At 44.0% G+C, this 20169-nt stretch overlaps 1 protein-coding gene across 5 annotated transcripts in view; it reads left to right on the top strand.

Moving 5' to 3' along the window:
• Nucleotides 1–20169, top strand: part of Fmnl2 (formin like 2) — a 251001-nt gene that overhangs the window by 223882 nt on the left and 6950 nt on the right. For all 5 annotated transcript variants that reach the window (XM_050139987.1, XM_050139983.1, XM_050139985.1 and 2 more), the window contains 13 exons: nt 213–314; nt 2186–2498; nt 3108–3314; nt 8252–8376; nt 8971–9173; nt 10761–10995; nt 11891–11959; nt 12058–12138; nt 13401–13530; nt 14936–15099; nt 15945–16046; nt 18983–19081; nt 19931–20054. In XM_050139987.1, the coding sequence (XP_049995944.1) occupies nt 213–314; nt 2186–2498; nt 3108–3314; nt 8252–8376; nt 8971–9173; nt 10761–10995; nt 11891–11959; nt 12058–12138; nt 13401–13530; nt 14936–15099; nt 15945–16046; nt 18983–19081; nt 19931–20054 (1954 nt within the window). The remainder of the gene's footprint in view (nt 1–212; nt 315–2185; nt 2499–3107; nt 3315–8251; nt 8377–8970; nt 9174–10760; nt 10996–11890; nt 11960–12057; nt 12139–13400; nt 13531–14935; nt 15100–15944; nt 16047–18982; nt 19082–19930; nt 20055–20169) is intronic.

Here is a 20169-nt window from a genome sequence, read left to right as displayed (position 1 = left end):
AGGACAGGCTCCAAAGCTACAGAGAAACCCTGTCTCGAAATACCAAAATAAATAAATAAAAAAATAAAAATAGAATAAAAAATTAATGTTCTCAGAAAATAATCCTTAGAATATATGCAAGACTGTAGTGGCCCCTGTTTGCCAGGATGTGTGATTCCAAAGGCCTAAGGACCTGCTTAGAATGTTTCTGTTTCTTCGTCACTATTTCACAGCTATCTGAAAAGCTGCAGGACACGGAGAATGAAGCCATGTCCAAGATTGTTGAACTGGAAAAGCAACTCATGCAAAGGAATAAGGAACTGGATGTTGTCCGGGTAAGTGTGCTGGCTGCAGCTGCTCAGATCGGCATGGCGCTCCAGCTGGAGGCTGGTCCAGCGTGGAGCAGGTCCATTCCAGAGCAATGCATTGATGCAGTGTATTTATTGCAACCATTTCAGAGGCGACACTCAAAAGTACACATAAGGTATGTGTACACATGTGTGCAAAATCAAAACCTCTCCAGCTTCAGTACTTCCCAATTACAAATTTTGGGAGCAACATTGGTTTCCCATCTTGGGGAGGATGAGTTGATTCTGTAGGTCCTCCATGCAGTTGTAGATAAAAGCAAAAGCATGGATTCATTCATTCCACTTACTTATTTTTATTAGGACTTAGACTTCATTGTATTTATTTACTTTGTTTTTACTCAAAACCAGATTTGTTGGTTACTATGGAAACAATTCACCACACAGGGTAGACCTAAAGGTACCAAAAACCAAAATCCAGTGCAGTTTAATTATCAGACAATCCTAGCTATTTTGATTTTGCATTACTATCATTTTACTTTAAGTGTCGGGCATTTATGGAGTACCATCCATGTGTTTGACACCGTGTAGAACATACAGCCGACATACCTGGAGGCCTTTCAGGCACATGGCTGGCCTTCACACCTTGGTTAAAGTGATGGCACATTCTATGTGATGGTTATCATGGCTGTGTGTGCTGTTGGCCTTCCGACACATCCTACGGTTAGCTTTGCATATTTATTTTCTGGCATACTATCAAGACCAAGTTTTGATATGTCATATGGGCTCTATTCAAGTTCAGACATAGATTATTAATGATAGACAGGTGTGGAGAATGTTTCCAGGTCTGTTGGAGGTCTGTGGAAGAGATAACACATGTGAGGCCCAGCAGGAAAGTTCAGTTCCACAGAGCCACTCACACCAGAATATCCCTGGACGCTTCATAGAAACAGCCGGGACAGCCTTTGAATTGAATTGAACTTTGTTTTACTCTCTAAACTTTGAGAAAGATAAGTAATTAGTTGTGGGAGGCTTTGGGTTGTTTTGTTAAAAGTATCACCAAAGCAAAAATATCCTAGCCATCGCTGTCCTGAACTTAGTCAAGGAGCTTTTATCAGGGCCAGAGAAATCCAGCCATGCCTCTAGCTCCTGATCACTCATGACTGGATCACCACAGGCTTTGCAGAGGTTGTCAGCTTGCTTATTTATTATTTGTCTTCTTGGGACAGGGTCTCATTATGTAGTACTGCCTGACCTGAAAAGCCACTGCATAGACCAGGCTGGGTCTCAGACTCACAGAGATCCGCCTGCCTCTGCTTCCACAGTGCTTGAATTAAAGGCATGCGCCATCACAGCCAGCCTTTGCAGAGGTTTTAATCCTAGTCTTATTTCTCCCAAAGTCTGATTTAGGGCCCTTTGTCTCTTATTAGTTAACGTGTATCCAGGAGTTATAAATAGATTTTATAATTAGTGAAAGAGCATGCCGAACCGCCAGGATACCCGTGGGATGTTCCGAATCCAAGTTGGGGGATAAAGTCATCTCTGCTCTGTCCTTTTCCGCCTATGAAGTTAGCTCCACTTAGGAAATAGAAAGGACTTCATTAATAGCAATGCTAGGATACATTGCATGCATTATTAGTTGAGTTAGTAATTACTGGAACTCCACAAGTTCTGCCTGAATTCTAGAGATTTCCCCAAATGTCAGAGTGTATGCTCTCTCTCTACCTGTTTTCCGCAGTTGGTGTACCTGGGAATGTCCTATGAAGTCAGAATCCTGACCATGGCCAGCCTGGTCTACAGGAGCTAGTTCTAGGACAGGCTCCAAAGTTACAGAGAAACCCTGTCTTGAAAAAAAAAAAAAACCAAAGGGGAAAAAATCCTGACCGTGATCTCTTTTGCAGGAAATCTACAAAGATGCAAATACCCAAGTTCATACATTAAGGAAAATGGTCAAAGAAAAAGAAGAAGCCATTCAAAGACAGTCTACCCTGGAAAAAAAGATTCATGAACTGGAGAAACAAGGGACCATTAAAATTCAGAAGAAAGGGGATGGGGACATTGCCATACTGCCAGTTGTGGCCTCTGGCACATTGCCCATGGGGTCAGAACTAGCAGCGGGTAACTATGGAGGACCAGTTACAGGGACCACCTCCTCAGGGGCCTCACTCCCCCCTCCCCCACCACTACCTCCATCATCAGACATGCCCGAAGCAGGTAAGGTGTCCTGAGGGCGGGGTAGAGATTTACCTTCGTGTGTGCTTTTACTTGTCTTAAGAAATATTATATTTTGAGTGGCTGGAAAAATGGTTAGTGGTTAAGATAGGCACCGCTCTTCTCAACAACCCGAGTTTGTCTCAGCCCCACATAGCGTGGCTCACAACAGAGGATCTGCTGTTGCCTCTGCCCTATGCAGGCACTGCCCTCGTGTGCCCATAATAAGGAAGATGCAGTAAGTTAGAACAAAGGTTTACGATTGGAGATTAAGGTTGTGAATCTTCATGTCGCTTGTGTGATAATGTTTTCCCATTTGTCAGTAAGGAAATGTTTACCATTTTAAGTGGTTTTTTTTTTTCTTCCACATGCTTTATTTTATTTTAAAATTTTAATTGCTTATTAGCATTATGTATGAGCGATGTGTGTGTGTGTGTGTATAGCACACTATGCTTGTAGAAATCAGAAGCCACCTGTGTAGAGTTAGTAGTCACCCCACTTTTATGTGGGCTCCCAGGATCTAGCTGGCATTCCCCGATGAGCCGCCTGGAGAATTTGGAACCCCATTTTCTCATGCTTTATATGCACATGACGTTTTGTTCTTTTCTCCAGCGCAAAACGGACCGGCGTCCCCACCTATGTCACCGCCTCCTCCCCCACCCCCTCCACCCCCTCCTCCACCACCACCCCCTCCACTCCCGGGTCCTGCAACCGAGACTGTGCCAGCTGCACCTCTGCCACCCCCACCCCCACCTCCCTCTGCACCCCCGCTGCCTGGGACTTCTTCACCCACCGTAGTTTTCAACTCAGGATTAGCAGGTGAGAACACAGGGTGAAAGCAGGTACTTGTTTGAGATTTCCTGATTTCTCCCTCTGGAGAGCTAAAGCTGCTCTTTCAGCGATTAGATCCTTTTCTGTCTGTGCACATCCCTTAGGACATCCCTGCTAACATAGCCAGTGAAGGGGAGGTTGTCATACACAGCGACGCTGTCCTCTGCATAGCCTCTGCCACGCTCTTCCTAGGAGTTCTGACCTCGTCACCCAGCCTTCCACTGTCTTTCCCTACAGTGGTGAAAGCTCGGAGTCAGGCGCTCATATTGAGTGTTATTCTTTTGTAAGGTATTTGGAGTGACGTCTGTAAAGGAAAACAGGCCGTTATGAGTAAATGCCCACAGAGGCTTGCAGGTGTGCCTTTTGAACATTTGTAGGTGTCAGAAATTGCTAGAAGTTTTAAACTTCTAGGGGAAGTGGTACTAACAGCCGTTTCTTTAGGATTTGAAAAGCTTCCAAGTAATCCATGTCTTCCTGCTCACCAGGACATAAAGGTGTGCCCGCTTTACCAGAAATAAAAGGGAGACAGGTCATAGAGGGGAAGAGAATTGCTCCAACTCCTTGAAATAAGTTACTACTTTTGACCCTTGGAAATGAAATTTTACTCTTTACTACTGAGCCATTTTAGTTAGAGTGTCCCCGAGAGTTTGGAGTTGTTCTGAGGTGACTGTCCCTATGAGAGAGGGCAGTGCTGTGCTGCGGGAGCTGCCCTGTGCTGTGGGGATCTCCGCTCTGAGCTGGCTGTCCTGTGGTGCTGAGAACTGCTTTGAGGTTGTTGTCTTTTGATACTGGGAGCTTTCTCTGTAATAATGAGAACCCTGCTTGGAGGTGGCTGTCCCCGTGATGCTAAGTAATTCCCCTCTGAGGTGGCTGTCCCTGTTGAGGACCTGCTCTTGGGTCATCACCTGGTGTCACCAGGCAGCTTTCCTCTTAGTCGGACTGTTTGTGTTTGTTTATTGCTGTGATAAACACCTTCACCAAATGGAGGAAAGGGTTTATTTTAGTTTACAGTTTATTGTGGCGGCAAATCCAGGCAGGGATACAAAGCAGGAAGCTAGAGGCAGGAACTGATGCAGAGGCCATGAAGAATTATGCTTACTGGCTTGCTCAGCCTGCTTTCTTATATGAGGATCTCGGGGTGGTACAGCTCGCAGTAGGCTGGGTCCTCTTACATCAATCGTTACTCAGTAAAACACCCCGCATCTTGCCTACAGGTCAATGTAATGGAGACGTTTTCTCAACTGATCTCATTCTTCCAAGATGATTCTTAATTTGTGTCAAGTTGATAAAAATGATCCAACACACTAACACTGCTCTGAAGTTGCCACTTTGGGCTACTAGGTGTTTTAAGGTGGCTGTTTCTGTGATAGTGTGTAGTACTGCTCCAGGATGGCTGTCCCTGTGGTACTGGGTCTACTTCCACCCATTTTTGAACTCTCTCAGTTACTGTTAGCCTCAAGTTCCAAGGCTGTGATTGTTTCTGAAGTATCCAAGTCAAAATGACAGCATTTAATATAAAAATTTCTTCTTCTCAATCCATCCAAAGGTTTTGTAGTTTTATCTGCACCCCTGTCCCACCCCCTACCCCGCCCCAAGAATTCTTCAAGTGTCCGCAGCCCTTTCAGATTTGTCCATGTCAGATCTGTGATTCTGCCGGCACCCTGACATCTAGAAAAAGCAAGGACACCAATCTGATGCCTGTTTCATTCCGTGGTAAATTTGTGGCTGATTCTTCTCCTTCAAGTTCTTCCCTGTTACTACTTTCTTCTAGAGCTTTTAGTGCCTCTGAAGAGGAGAGGTGTAGGAGAGTCACCGTGGAGCTGGTAGACTGTGAATGTAAATGACAAACCTCGCAGCGTCTCTGGGTGTCTGTTCTGTTGCCAGGCTGTTCTGGGTGACTGACTGTGGATGCCACTGCTGTCCTGTGCACCTGGGCTGCTGGTTAAGCTTTCTCTGTCACTCTGGATGGATGAGCGTTCTCTGTGAGATGTGTCTACTGTGCCTCACCTGGAGCTGCTGCTTCCTCCATTGCAAAAGCTAACATGTGGCTCAGTGGTCCGCTTGCTTTGCCATGAGCTGAGACAGAATTCCGATGTTGTTGGCAGGGGAATGTACTGCAGGCGGAGGCAGCTTTCTTCCACAGGGCCATGCCCCCTCTTACTGTCTTGTTATGTCTTAAGCCTTTACCACTCCTTCATTTCTAGAATTTATTGATTCTGATGTGTCTTAAATTTATGGTACAGAGCTCTATGCTCAGTTTATGACTGCTGCTCTCAGGACCCTTCTAGGAAGAAGTCTCTACTGTTCTTGAGCGAAGGAGAGTTCTGTAGGTGGGATTGAAGAAGTCCTCTTTTATCTTATTAAATGGCTACAAAATGTATCTTGTTTCAAAAGATTATAAAGCCCTTCTAAGTGTTTACTGATTTGGGATTAGGCATTTTCTGCAGGCTCCCTAATCTCCCTAATATTTACCCTTAATTTAACTTTCAGTGCATAGTAACTGAAGCTTGTTTTGTAAGTTACTCTCCTCATACGTTCACCGATTTCTCTCTCTGGAATGCAGAGGCCTGGCAGATTGTCTCGGGAGAACTAAAAGCCAGAGCTGAGCTGATATGGCCATTACTTCTGGAAAAATCCTTGAGCCAGCAGGCCAACTGTGGCAGAATACCCCACTCTGCACTGTGCAGGAGTGGTCCCAGCGGGGAATCACGGTGGGGTCACACTGGAGGAAGTCCCAGTAGAGCAGCTCTAGTTGAGAGAATTCTTTGGATTTTATAAGGCAGGTTTTAGTCACGTGAAATATTCACTTGAAGTGTAACACATCTCTAAGTCTAATGGGACAGTCTAATTCCATTCCTGAGCTGGTCACCTGGGCAGGCTGTCTGTGCAGTGGGTGACCTTTGCTCTCCGCTTGGCTTGAATCAGTCACTGTCCAACTGTGACTGGTTCTGTGTTATTAGGAACTTGTTTATAGCCTATGGAATAGCCAGTACAGTTCATTATGGCTGCTTTGGACCATTACAATGAAATGTTTTGTTGTTTTGTTTTTCTTTCTCCCAGAGAGGGGGAAATACAGAAATATAAACAAAACCACAAAAGTGAGTCTTCAAAGGCAGGGGAATGAGTCTTTGGCTTTGTGCTGCTGAACTGTGTCCACGAAGCATGACCTTCTCTGCTACGAGTGTGTGAGCTGCTGGGCCACTTGACTCTAACCGTATCTAATACATATATATCTATTTTGTATTTTCTGTTCTTTCTGCTTCCACAAAAGATGGGCCAATCAAGCTTTTCTGTAGGTTGCTCCTCACCAAGCGTGTTGAGTATTCGCTGTGTGTTCTGTCTGTCACCCTGTGCCTTGACATCTCTCCACTCCATCCTCCCCTGAGCCATTGCGTTTGACATTGTGTCTCTGGGTAGTCTGGCTGACTGTGACTCCAGGTTTGCCCCCGTGTTTCAGCTCAATCTGTAGCTCCTCCTTTAGGCAGGGCCTAGATTCACAGGCCGTGATCCATTCCTTCCCTTTGAGAGAAGGAATGTTTTTCTCTTAGTGCTCAGATTTCTTAGTCAGTACAGACCCTCCCACTCTAAGAGAATTGTGCTCTAAGGAACTAAGGAGAATAGGGAAACCATTGACTGTCCCTTTCTAGGAACCCACATCCCCCCACTGTCTATGTCTCACTGCATGGAACACTTGCCCATTTAAAGCCACTTTCTTTAGTTTGCGTCCTGGGGTCACAGTGTACGTCATGGTCACCTGTAGGCCCCTGCTGTCTACTACACCCTATGCCTAGCTGAAGTCAGGAAAAATTTCCTTACTTGGGTTGAAGAGATATCTGTCTCCCTTACTGATACCCTCCACCCGTTGTGGATGAAAAGCCAATTAGAGAAAGCCTTTGTCTGTTGATGACATTGGTTCTCCTGGGTACTGTAGACCAAAAGTAAGTATGACCAGGAATCTGACCCTGTTGATGAGAGGGGCGAGGGTGCCACGTTTGGTGACAGAAAGCCTGTTTTGGCAAAAGCTGTGTCTCTGTGTTTCTGCATGCTCTGTGTGAATTTATCTGATGACATTCCTTCTCTTTAATGGCCTTGTAACTCTGGAGGAATGAGAGGCTCCGTCTGTCTCCCTATTTGGTAAATATCAATGGAGGCAGGTAGCTGCCCAACGACAGCTTAGGTGCTGTCATCTTTGTTTTCTTCTGTTCCCCCCCCCCTTTCCTGATAATAATGGTGAATATTGGGGCTCACACTGGGCAGGTGAGGGACCCAGAACAGCCTGATGTATGGATATATACATACACACACATATATGTTTGAAAGCCTTGCTTATGATGTATAATTAATTTATAGAATTTGTAAGCCATTATCTTTTACAACTTGTTTTCCCCAAAATGAGAGGGGTTGACATTCTTTTTAGCCTATAAATGTTAGATCCCATAAATCTCTCTGTTTCAGTACATTTAACCATTTCACTGACAAGGTCTAGATAAAGATGACTGACTTCTTTAAAAAGAGGAGAAGGGGGGAAGCTGGAGAGATGATTCAGTGGTTAAGAGCGCTCACTGATTTTCCAAAGGTCCTGAGTTCAGTTCCCAGAACACATACGGCCGCTGACAAGTGTCTGATAGCCTTTTCTGGTGGGCAGATGTATATACAGACAGAGTATGTATTTATGCATTTTATGTGTGTGGGTACTTCGTCTGTGTGTACATCTGCTTTTATAATAGTCCAGTGTCCCACCACCAAATGGGGCCCTTGAATGGCTGTGGCCAGGACCGGGTGCCCTTCATAGTTAGCACCACCTGGGTCCCGCTTGCCCTCTTCCTCCAGTGTTAAAGGCTCATTTGCAGGACTGTTGTCCGATTGTACCTGCAGCTGATGGGGTTCTATTTGCGACTTAATTTCACTATCTCTGATATCTTCAGCTGTGAAAATTAAGAAGCCGATCAAGACGAAGTTCCGAATGCCAGTGTTTAACTGGGTTGCTCTGAAGCCCAATCAGATCAATGGCACAGTCTTCAACGAAATCGATGATGAGCGGATCCTAGAGGTATCTTTCTCCTTGCTGATAAACTAGAGGTGCACCAGTGCGCATCTGCCGTGGAGCAAAGGAGGCTGTCCTGTTCGCCTGCAGGCATCACTCGCAGAGAGAGAATGTTTCTGCACTCTAATGTGGAGAAGAAATAGATTTGTCCTATCAAAAAATAAATCTAAAAATGTGTCTAAAATGTTAAGTTAAAGTAATGGTTTGCCACAAAATAAATGCCTGACACAGACCCGCCCGCCCTTGTATTTATAGACAGGCTTTACTGAGCTATGCTGGTTAAGGACTCAGTATTGACCGTCAGCTTTCATGGCTTTAGCCTATGGCAGATGTCCGTGTAAACCAACTACCGAGAGTAGCAGCTGAGCTGGATTGTTAGGATCAGTGTTCTCTGGACATTCACTTCTGGCCTTGTGATAGGATGTGATGGGGTATCCCTAACAGAAAAAGAAGTACAGCCAGCCATACAGGAATAAGCTCCCAACAGAAGGAAAGCCTTTGCTTAAGAGAGTGTCCACCTGATGAGGTGTTTGCTAACTGGGAAATTACTTAATTTTACCGCATGATCCAATTTGCCAATGTCATCCTTCTCCACCTTAGGATTTAAATGTGGATGAATTTGAGGAAATATTCAAAACAAAAGCCCAAGGTCCTGCCATTGATCTGTCTTCAAGCAAGCAGAAAATAACACAGAAGGGATCAAGTAAAGTGACATTATTAGAAGCAAACAGAGCCAAAAATCTTGCCATCACCCTGAGGAAAGCTGGGAAGACAGCTGAAGAGATATGCAAAGCCATTCACGTGTAAGTTCCTGGGAGGGGCGCAGATCCCGGAGGAGCTGCGTCTAAGGAGTAAGATTAGGGTGCAAATCAGCAGATAATGGGAATGGTGGGACAAGAGCTAAGTGCAAACATGGAGGAATTCTGGGTACCCACACTTCAGAGCTCCCCTTGTTCCTCAGAGCAGAGATGACAACAGAAAGCATTGCAGCAGCTGGTACCCAGGGAAGTGCCATATCCACATACCATTGCCAGTTTAGAAGAGCAGTTTTAACCTGTGGGCTGCGACCTCTTTGGGGATCAGACCACCTTTTCAGGGGTCACATGTCAGATATCCTGATATATCAGATGTTCACATTTCTATTCCTAACAGTACCAAAATTACAATGGTTGGGGGTCGCCATAACATTAGTAAGGTTGAGAACCACTGGTCTAGAAGAACATCTAGCATGGACAGACAGCATTTATCATTTTGGCTCTGCTCTTATATATAGGTCTATATATGTGGTGCTCACATAAAGGGGAGCAGGGCTGAGTGGGGCAGATCCCGAGGAAAGGGAGAGGTGGCAGTTTTCCCTGGAGGATCTGAATGGTCTCCAGATTTGCTGAATCCAAATTTGATGGCATCCCTGCAATGACACAATCCAATGCTGGCTGCAGATATGATACAGATGCATGTTTTAATTCATGACAACAGGAATGCAGGTTCTTTTGCTCTTAGTACTTCCTGGTCATTTTAAACAGGTCTCTCTCTCTCTCTCTCTCTCTCTCTCTCTCTCTCTCTCTCTCTCTCTCTCTCAAATTTATAAATTGCCCAGAAGGTAATGGTTTTGTTTATCTACTAGAAAAAAATTTTCCCAGTCTACTTATAGCCAGTGATACTATATTCTCAGAAATCACTTTTTATAATTTTATACTTTATAATTTTTTTTTACCTAACCCTAAGAGATTATTTGCTCTGATTTTGTTGTCTTTGGTCAAGGTCATAATTTAATATAGTCTTCTGCAATCTTTCCTGTTTTCCGACACTGAAACATGGTGTGCAATCTGGGTTTTAATCTCATATAGCTTGTTTGCCATATTAATGTATGGCTGATTCCATTGTTTTGTTGAATAAAGATTGTCTGGCATATAAAATAGGAATTAAGCAAATCCTTGTTCAAACTGAGCAAGAACTACCGAGAACTGATATTCCTTCAAGGAATATATGTATCTGCATCAAAATATCTGAATAGAATGGGAATTTAACTGAGTTTTGTCCCCAGAAATAGCAAAGTAATGACAGAACTATCTTACAAAACTCATCAGATGTTCCCAAAGTCTAAAGCCCTGTCTGTGGACTGCATTACCAGCCTGTGCTCCAGTCTAAGGCTGCATGCTGCTTTTTTACTCTTGATTTCTAACGCCCATAGCCACCTGGAGCCCTAAGGTAATCTCACTCCTACTTAAGCATGGTCTAGGTTACCAGTTAGGATAACTGGCGCTCATCGTGGTCCAGCTCCAGGGTGGGGCTTCAGCAGTCCAGCTGTCTGAATCCAAGGCCAGTGACGTGGTGGTAGATGAGCTGTGTTGGATGGGGGTCGAACATTGACCTGTTGGCGCTGGTTTCAGGTTTGACTTGAAGACACTCCCGGTTGACTTTGTTGAGTGTTTGATGAGGTTCTTGCCCACTGAGAATGAGGTGAAAGTGCTTCGGCTCTATGAGAGAGAGAGAAAGCCCGTGGAGAACTTGTCCGACGAAGACCGCTTCATGATGCAGTTCAGTAAGATTGAGCGGCTCATGCAGAAGATGACCATCATGGCCTTCATTGGGAACTTTGCAGAGAGCATCCAGATGCTGACTCCTGTGAGTGGACCAGGACGGGGGTACAAGAAGATTGTCATTCATTTGTGTACATCTCTATGAATTATGCTCGATCTAGTGTGGATTCTAATGTGTCCTTCGAGAACTTGAGAGATTACATTTGGGTTTTAGCTCCCATTTTCACAGTGTGAATCCAAATCTCTATATGTGACCATTCTCCTGCAAAATACCGTTTTCGTGTTTAGAAGAATCCTCTGCTTTTCAGATTAGTACAGAGTACTCTACAACCACAGTTCCTTGTTGGCAAGACTAGAAGTGTGCTTCTCATTTCTAAAAACAGCCCTGTATCCTTAGAGAGCAGCAGGCTCAGGAGATTCCTGAGAGCACTGACTTTACCCAGGATGTTTCTTCTTTGGGCTTTCCTGAAGTAGATTGTGGGGATGTAAGAAATAAACATGAGTCAGCCATCTCTTTCCTCGTCTTAGTCTGGCAGAAACTTAGGGATGTCAGAAACATCAGTTTGTCCTTGGTTCTGTTTCTCAAAAAAAAAAAAAAAAATTCTTAATCATTGCTTACAGTAGCATATTTGTTCAGAATGTGTTTTGAGAACTTGTAGAGAACATTATATTTCTGCTCTTCCACCACACCCCACTCTTTGCATTCTTGGGCATCTCTAGTGATTTAGAAGTCTAAATTGTGTGTGATTAGAGGTGGCGTGCTGGGAATTCCTGCCTTGACATCTTACCTGGCTTCTGGGTTGGCTGCAGACCATGGGTTCCCGCTTTCCTTGTCACTGTGAGTAGCGTCTCAGACGAGCATATGTAATGCTAGGGTTACCTAAGGTACAGTTAGTCCTTAGCTTAAGGTCTAGCTTCCAATTAGTTTGCCATTCTTAACAGTCTCCTCCCTGTTTTTCCTTCTTCTGATTGGAATCCAGCAACTTCACGCAATTATAGCAGCATCTGTTTCTATCAAGTCATCTCAAAAGCTCAAGAAAATTCTGGAGGCAAGTGCAGTTTTCCTGTTATGTTCATGGAGAGTCGACTTGGCCTGTACCTGGGATGCTTTCCTAACCGACACTTCTTTTCTCTCTTGCTTTTCCAGATCATCTTGGCCCTTGGAAACTATATGAATAGCAGCAAACGAGGAGCGGTTTATGGATTCAAACTGCAGAGTTTAGATCTGGTGTGTGAACTAAAGGGATATGGACGGGACATACAGCTGCAGAGGCTGAGATGTGGGGGGAGGTCTATTCTCAGGGCTAGGGTGGGGGGTTGGAGGAGGATTCTCTTAGTGCAGGAAGGTGAGCTGGTATAAATTTTCTGAAACACTATTTGACAGGAAGGATCAGATACTCACAGCCTTTCACTCAGTATCCCCTTATCCATGATTCTTTCCTCAAGAGACTGAATTATGAATACTGCATTCTATAGCAATAATCTCAAGTTCCAGTATGATGGAAAACGACTTAAGATAACAGTTACTACAGGGAACTATTTAGTTTTTTAAATACCTGGGAAGACTTCAGACAAATAGATATTTTTGTTTAGAAAATTATAGTTGCACATATATTTAATTTCTTTTTTCTGTATGGACAAAGTGCAGTCCTTTGTAAAGTCATCTTCCACGACATTTTCTTCAGACTGTGCAGATCTATTGTGGCTTCCAAGTCAAGGAAGACATGGTTAATTGATAGTGTCATGTCAGTACTGATTTAATGATTTAATACCCCCCATCATAATCTGATCAATGTGTGGGATTTGTCCCAGGACCTTCTAGGATACCAAAACATCTCAGATACTCAAGTCCTTTCTATAAAATAGTGTAATGTATGGCTTTAACCTAAGCATGTCCCCCTACCTTTTAAATGATACTGAGCTTATTGATAATGCCTAGTGCTCTGATTGCAGGCAGTTGTTTCACGGTATTATGTATCAAATAGTTACAAGAAACAAAAATCAAATCAGTGCAGAGGAAGGTCTTTCCTTAACATTTTCTCTCTGAGGTTGGTAAGGTCACAGATTCAGAATACCCAGACACAGAGCCAGCTGTCTCTCTTTGGGTCCTCAGAGCTGGGGAAGGAGGGTGGAGCCACCGACACACCACAGCTGCTGGCTCCACCGTTCATCTCTGTTCTGCTTCTTCATGTCCGGAAGCAGTAACACCTGGACGAGTCTTTTCCCACTGAGCGAAGGGAGGCAGATGGATGGCGGATGCAGGGCTTTGGAGAATTCTTGGAAGAAAGTTGAAAATCTGAAGTATTCCTAGCTCAGTCTACCTTGGCACCTAGCACATACTTGGCTGGGACATTCGCAGGCTGTTTGAGCACTAAATCCATTGAATCTTGAGGCTCCTCTGGGAATGTTTTTTGCAGTTTTGCTTGGTTATTTACTATGGTCACCTGCACCTTGCTCTCTCACCTAACCCATGTCTCCTTTTGTTTCCAGCTCTTGGACACAAAATCAACAGACCGGAAACAAACGCTGTTGCACTACATATCAAACGTGGTAAAAGAAAAGTATCAGCAAGTTACTCTGTTTTATAACGAGCTTCATTATGTGGAAAAGGCTGCTGCAGGTACTTTTAATTTCAGCTGTCAGTGTTACCTTGAGATGTTTAAGATCATAGTTATGAGGGAGTCAGTCCCTGATAAAACGCTTCAGTCCCCACTGCAGGAAGCAGGGTCAGTATGGCAGCCCTCCAAGGCTGGAATGTGTTGTGAGGGTGCCACCCACTCCCGCGCAGGTGAATGTAGGCCAGAAGGTAATTTGTCAGCGTCTTCTCTCTAAAGACCCTGGTCTTTGAGATATGCCTTACCCATTGCCTGCCCATCACTCTTTCTGTTTCCTTGCTATTGGATAAGATACGATGGTGAGCTATAGAGTCTGAACTGCAGGAAGAAATGGTTTTGTGGCTACAAACAGGCTGGAATAGACAAGACACATCATGGGCTTACTTAGGTGGCTAGCAGAATGGAATGGGTTTCCTTTGCCTAAATCAAGGTTATTAAGTATAATCTCAATTAAGAAAACCAAATAGCAAGACTACCTTCTTAAGTAGCAGCACAGATGGTTTGACCAGGAAATTTTCCTTTGAAATTAAAAGCCTGTGGGGGGTAAAAAAAATACAGAGACTGATATGCCCACTGGATGAATTGGTGTCCATGGTGCCCAGGCTGATTGACTGCTCCTTTGTTTATGAGGAGTTTTGAGTATGTTCTCTGTAGTTGGTACTGTCAGAAGTATTAGGGGTCAGAAGTATTAGAAGCCCTGGGAATAAAGCAGTACAGGTCTAATAAGGGAAGAACATACCCCATTGATTTGTAATCCATCCCTGAGCAGAGATGAATAACAAGCAAAACAAAACTTGGACCAACTTCTCTGGGGAGGGTGGCTCATAAGAGTCCAGGAGTGTGCCCGCTCTGGGTGGTAGCACTATTGCAAAGTTCACCCCAAATTCTTTGACGCAAGAAAGGCTTAACAAAAAGCTAAGGTTGCCTTAGTTCTTAGTGGGCTATACAACTGAAGTTCAGCCGGTAGAATTCTGCCCTCTGCTGGAAAGTTACAGGAGTGCAGTAGCATCCAGAATAAGTAAGAGGCTTGTTGGGCTTGTTTGAATCTACAACTAAACCAATAGGCTGGATGCAGCGTGGAACCTTGGTCTCCAGGGCAAAAAAGTGGACGCTGGGATTGTTTTCCCATCCCGTCTGCTGTCTCTGAACCATGTGACTCATGGCAGACCACAGAACCTCTTCATGTTGCCTTTCCTCATTGGCAAAGTATGTTACTAGAAGAGTAGGATTAGTGCCTATGAAGAATTTATTGTAGTATTTGATAGTGGCGTTTCATGAATTATTGATATTAAAGGTTATCTGTGACTCAAGGTGGGAATTAGCTGTAAGGGTCCCGAGTAAAACAGAGTCCCGAGAACTTGGCTTAGCAGTTGAACTGCCTCTCCTGATGCGATGTTTTCTCTCCATCAGTCTCCCTGGAAAATGTCCTGCTGGATGTCAGGGAGCTGCAGAGAGGAATGGATCTGACCAAGAGGGAGTACACCATGCATGACCACAACACGCTACTGAAAGAGTTCATTCTTCACAACGAGGGCAAGCTGAAGAAGCTGCAGGACGATGCTAAGATTGCTCAGGTAGCTCATGAGAGTGAACCCCTTCAGTCTGAGGCATAGGCTCTGGGCTGGGAGAATAATGTTACTAGGTCAATTTCTTACGTAGCTACGTAGCTACTGTTCAGTTTTCCCGTTGTCTTTGAAAGTACCTTTTCCAAGAGCACCCTTTTGTGCTATTCTGTAGAATCCCTGTTTGTCCCTTCTCTTGTGTTCCCAAATTCCTTCCAGCGTAGATCTGTTTGCACTCAGTTCTGTAACATCAGGCCTGGGCTCCCAAAGAAAGATCCCTGGAGTATAAGGTTCTGTAGGTCTTAGACTTCATACTGTTCTATCACCCCAGGACCTCTGATATATGAGCAAGCATAGAAGAGAGTACAGTTCGTGTTAGCAAAGAGAAGGAGGTGGTGTGTGGGGAACCGGAGGTAGATCATGATGGATCTGGGCGCTGCGGTAGATCACAGAAGACCCTGTCCTTTTCTGTGAGGATACTGCAAGGAGTATGAACCAAAGCTTTGGGATTTAGAGCCAGAGTTGCTTCCAAGATCCTTCCTGCCCTTGTGGTTTAAGGAGTTGAGTCTTGACCATAGGAAACTCATAAAAGAAATAGCTCTTTGTGTGTGCGTGTGTGTAGTGTGGGGGAGTTAATGGACTTAGGGAAGAATCAGAATTTCCTTAGAGATGAGTTTCTATGTCCAACAGTTATACTTTCCTGATTGCCTTTAGTGAAGTATTACAGGTAATGTTTTCTGTGCCCACGGGGCACAGACTCCAAGGCAAGCATCTTTGTTTTACTTATCTACCCCAGAGCTTCTAATCCTGGTAGCAGAACTAATGTCTTGATTCAAGGAAAATGTGTTTCTTCCCAGGATGCCTTTGATGATGTGGTGAAGTATTTTGGGGAAAACCCCAAGACAACACCACCCTCTGTGTTCTTCCCTGTCTTTGTTCGGTTTGTGAAAGCTTACAAGGTAAGTTGGAGAGCACCCATAGCCCTGCCCACTTTCCCAGTAGGTATCCTCCTCCAGAAATGTTTGTAGCCTGGCTCCTCTGCAGAGGCCTCTTTGGCCCTGGGCTGCAGATCTGGGTGGTCACTCTGGTCCTGCTGAGGCTGAGAGCTTTTAGGGCCCTTATCCCATGATGGTCCATTTTTCCATGAAGCCATGTCTGGTTCTCAGCAAAAAAGACAAGGCAACTGGCTATCTACTTGGGGCAGGGGAGATGCCCCATTCACCCATGTTGCCCAGGATTGACTGTTGACCCATACAGACAAGGTGAAGGGCATAGAGAATTCAAACAACTTCTATATGAACCAGGGCATGTCAGTAGGACATGCTGTAACTAAAGTCAGGGAGATCCTATGTGCTGTTTATAGACCTGATTTGAGTGCTGGGGTTTCTTAGACTAGCATTCAATATTATGGAGTAAAAGATGGTGCTATACAGGACTTCGGCTTTGGCTTTTTTTTTTAAATCTGGACCCATTTTCGGACATGATGTTGGGAAAATCACGTGACTAGAAAAATTGTTTCCCATGATTTTCCCTTTTGGGAAAGAATGGCAAGGAAGACTTTAGAAACTCACCACTTAGGAAGCATTGTGGTTTTTTAGTACCTGTGGGTTTGGTTTCAGCAGCGTGGTGATGCCTACTTCCGATGATATTTAGTTCCCTCACATAAAATGATGCAGGGCTATTTGCATGTAACCTGTGCATATCTTCCTGTATATTTTAAGTCTCTAAATTAGTTGTAATATATGCACCAAGTGTATTAGTTTCTTTTCTATTGCTGTGATAAAACACCATGACCAAGGCAACTTATAAAAGAGTTTAATTGGTCTTACCGTTCCAGAGTTTCTGATGGCAGAGAGAAGGCATGGTGGCAGGAGGCTCAAGCACCAGCTGAGAACTCCTATCTGGATACACAAACCAATAGGCAGAGAGCACACTGGGAATGATCCTTAGAAACCTCAAAGCCCAGTGACATACCTCCTCCAACAAGGCCACATCTCCCAATCCTTCCTATGTTGGTTTGAATAACAGCCCCCATGGGCTCGTGTATTTCTATGCTTGGTCGCCAATTGATTAAGCTGTCAGGAAAAAGCTAGGAGGTGGGGCCTTGATGGCGGAAGTGTGTCTATATGGGCTGGCCTTGAGGTTTCAAAAGCCCACACTAGGCCCAGATTTTCTTTCTCTCTCTGCTTCTGCTTCAGGATAAAAAGGCCTCAAACACGACTCTGACATTTGTCTGTGTGCTGCCATTTTCCTCACCATAAGGAAACTGGACTAAACCTCTGAAAGTCCCCAATTAAATGCTTTCTTTTATGAGTTGCCTTGGTCATAGTGTCTCTTCACAGCAACCAAACAATAAACTCTGAATGTGGAACCCAGATATTGAGAATAGTCCCTATTCCCTGGAGTTCTCTGTGTTTAACACTGGTTATGTTGGTAGGATTAAGAAAAATATTTCAAAGAAAGGATTTGAGCAGTTTATGTATACCTTTGTGAAAAAAAAAAACCTATGGGAGATGTGAGAAGTATTTTTGTAAAATGAGTGGAGGCTAATTAATGGCTTTGGAGATCCTCCACCCCCAGGCCTATCACTCTAAGATTATTTTGTTCCTTCCTTTAATCATGGTCAGTCTGGTAGCTGATAATGTAAGGAAAGTCTCCTTAGCATAAGGATGCACAAGGCATGGGATGGGAGGAAGGCCATTGCCCTCCAGGGGCTGTTAACTGGTACTCTGTGGTCCCCTGGGGGTCTGGCCATACTGAAGAGCTGCAGAGATGTCCCTGGAGGCTCCTGTGAGGTGTTATAAACACATTTCTTCAGATAGAAATTTCTAAGCCTAAGGTCGGAAGAGAAATAGTATGTAAAAATTATAAAACATGGGAAGTGCTGGGATTGCTCTCAAAGGCTTCATTTGGGACATGTATGGAACAAGGCGAAAAGAAGCTGCTCTGTCCTTAGTGATCTGTGGGATGTTGTGGTCAAGCTTGTTTACACGTGTGCTCCTCTGCCTTACAGTTTCTCCTTGCAATCTCCTAGCTGCTGAGCTAAGGATGGAAAGTCATGTTACAGAATGCTTTCCTTGCTCTACAGACACTGAACAACATTCTCGCCTGGTGCTCACCATGGTGCAACTATGGAAAATTCAGTGAGACTGGGAAGTTAACACTGCCCTTTTCCCCCCTTCCTATGAGCCAAAAGGAAGCATAACAGACAGACAGACAGAAACACACACACACACACACACACACACACACACACGTCAAAGAATAGATAAGACTTTGTTTTAAAAGAGAAATAGACATCAAAATGCAAATCTTACTGATAGAATGGAACTTGTCAATTATACTCGATCCCTAAACGAAACAGATGACCTTTCTGTCAGTTTATAGCTCAACAGAAGTCTTTTGGGCAGGAAGACCTCAAGAGAGCTGAATCCATTCTCTCTCCCCTTCACATCGGCCATTCTGACTCATCTGGAGAGTTGTAGTGAGAAGCCAAGAATCCCATTGTGGTATGGCCCTTATGGGAGATAAGTCCAGCAAAAAATAGACCAGTCTTGGATCCTTCTTTTAGGGAAGCTGTTACTAAGTAGGCAGATTCTAGAAGAAATTGAGACTCACTTGAAAATCATTGAATGCCGTGTCAGAGGGATAAGGCTCAGAAACTATTTGTACAGGACAGGGAACATCAAGAAAGTTCTTCTAGTTGAGGTACAGCTCAGCTGTCAGTCTGAAGACTTGTCATATGCAGACAGTGAGACACAGAATTGGAGTGGAATGAAGGATCTCTCTGTTCCCAAAGCACCATGGATTGTTCAAATGGCTTTAAGAAACCTTAACTGTCATTATTTCCATTTTTGTGATTTTTAGTCTCTATTTTAAATTTGTATTTCCCCAGCAAGCAGAAGATGAAAATGAGCTGAGGAAAAAGCAGGAACAAGCTCTCATGGAGAAACTGTTGGAGCAAGAAGCCTTGATGGAACAGCAGGACCCAAAGGTAAGAAGTGTCTGCTTCTAAGATGAGCCTGAATGAAGCAAAAGTAGAGAGGGCTGTGATGAGTTCGCCTCTCTAAAATCCTGATCACCGCTTTCTACTGGCATGTAGAAATTTTTTTCTTTTGTTACTTTGTTCAACTACTTCTGGAATGAAAGGGGTATCTTTGAACCATCTCCAAGTTTATAGAGATCAAGAATTTAGTTATAGGGGCTGGAGAGATGGCTCAGTGGTTAAGAGCATAGGCTGCTCTTCCAGAGGTCCTGAGTTCAATTCCCAGCATCCACATGGTGGCTCACAACTATCTGTAATGAGATCTGGCGCCCTCTTCTGGTGTGTGGGCATACATAGAGGCAGAATGTTGTATACATAATAAATAAATCTTAAAAAAACAAAAAAACAAAAAACAGAATTTAGTTATATATTCAGAGAAGCCATACAAGATTATCTGATAATCAGGGTTTTAAATCAGGAAATGCTCCATGGTGTCCATGGGTACTGACCTTTATTAATGCCGTCTTTGCTAGGAGCATTGGAAGGACCTTTATTAATGCCGTCTTTGCTAGGAGCATTGGAAGGAAGTATTCCATAAAGGAAGGCAGGTTTTTGCCGCCAAGTTTGAGAAGTCTGTGACTATTATCAGCTATCTCTGTGGCCACAGAACCTAGCCTACGTCAAACCAAGGAGAGAACTCAGGCAATAAAAAACTTGGCTTACATGCATCAGGACCTGAGTTTTATCCCTAACACTGATATATAAATGGATGCCTGTAATTCCAAAGCTATTGGTGTTCAATATAAAACTGAAGTCTAGATGGGTATTGGAGTGTCATCAGTCTGCTTTTCTTCTCAGTCTCCTTCCCATAAATCAAAGAGGCAGCAGCAAGAGTTAATTGCGGAATTAAGAAGGCGACAAGTTAAAGATAACCGACATGTATATGAGGGAAAAGATGGCGCCATTGAAGACATTATCACAGGTAAAGGGTATTTCGTCTTTGTGGTCTGTAGTGATTACACTGCTCACATAAGTAGAGCCACATACAAAGACTGTAGCTCCTTTTGTTCACAGTTGGCAAGCTCTTTAGTTGGGTT

The sequence above is a fragment of the Alexandromys fortis genome, unplaced genomic scaffold (assembly GCF_014885135.2).
Source record: "Alexandromys fortis isolate MF-2015 unplaced genomic scaffold, M_Fortis_MF-2015_v1.1 scaffold_33, whole genome shotgun sequence".
Lineage (NCBI taxonomy): Eukaryota > Metazoa > Chordata > Mammalia > Rodentia > Cricetidae > Alexandromys > Alexandromys fortis.
This window is presented reverse-complemented; position numbering and strand designations above follow the sequence as displayed.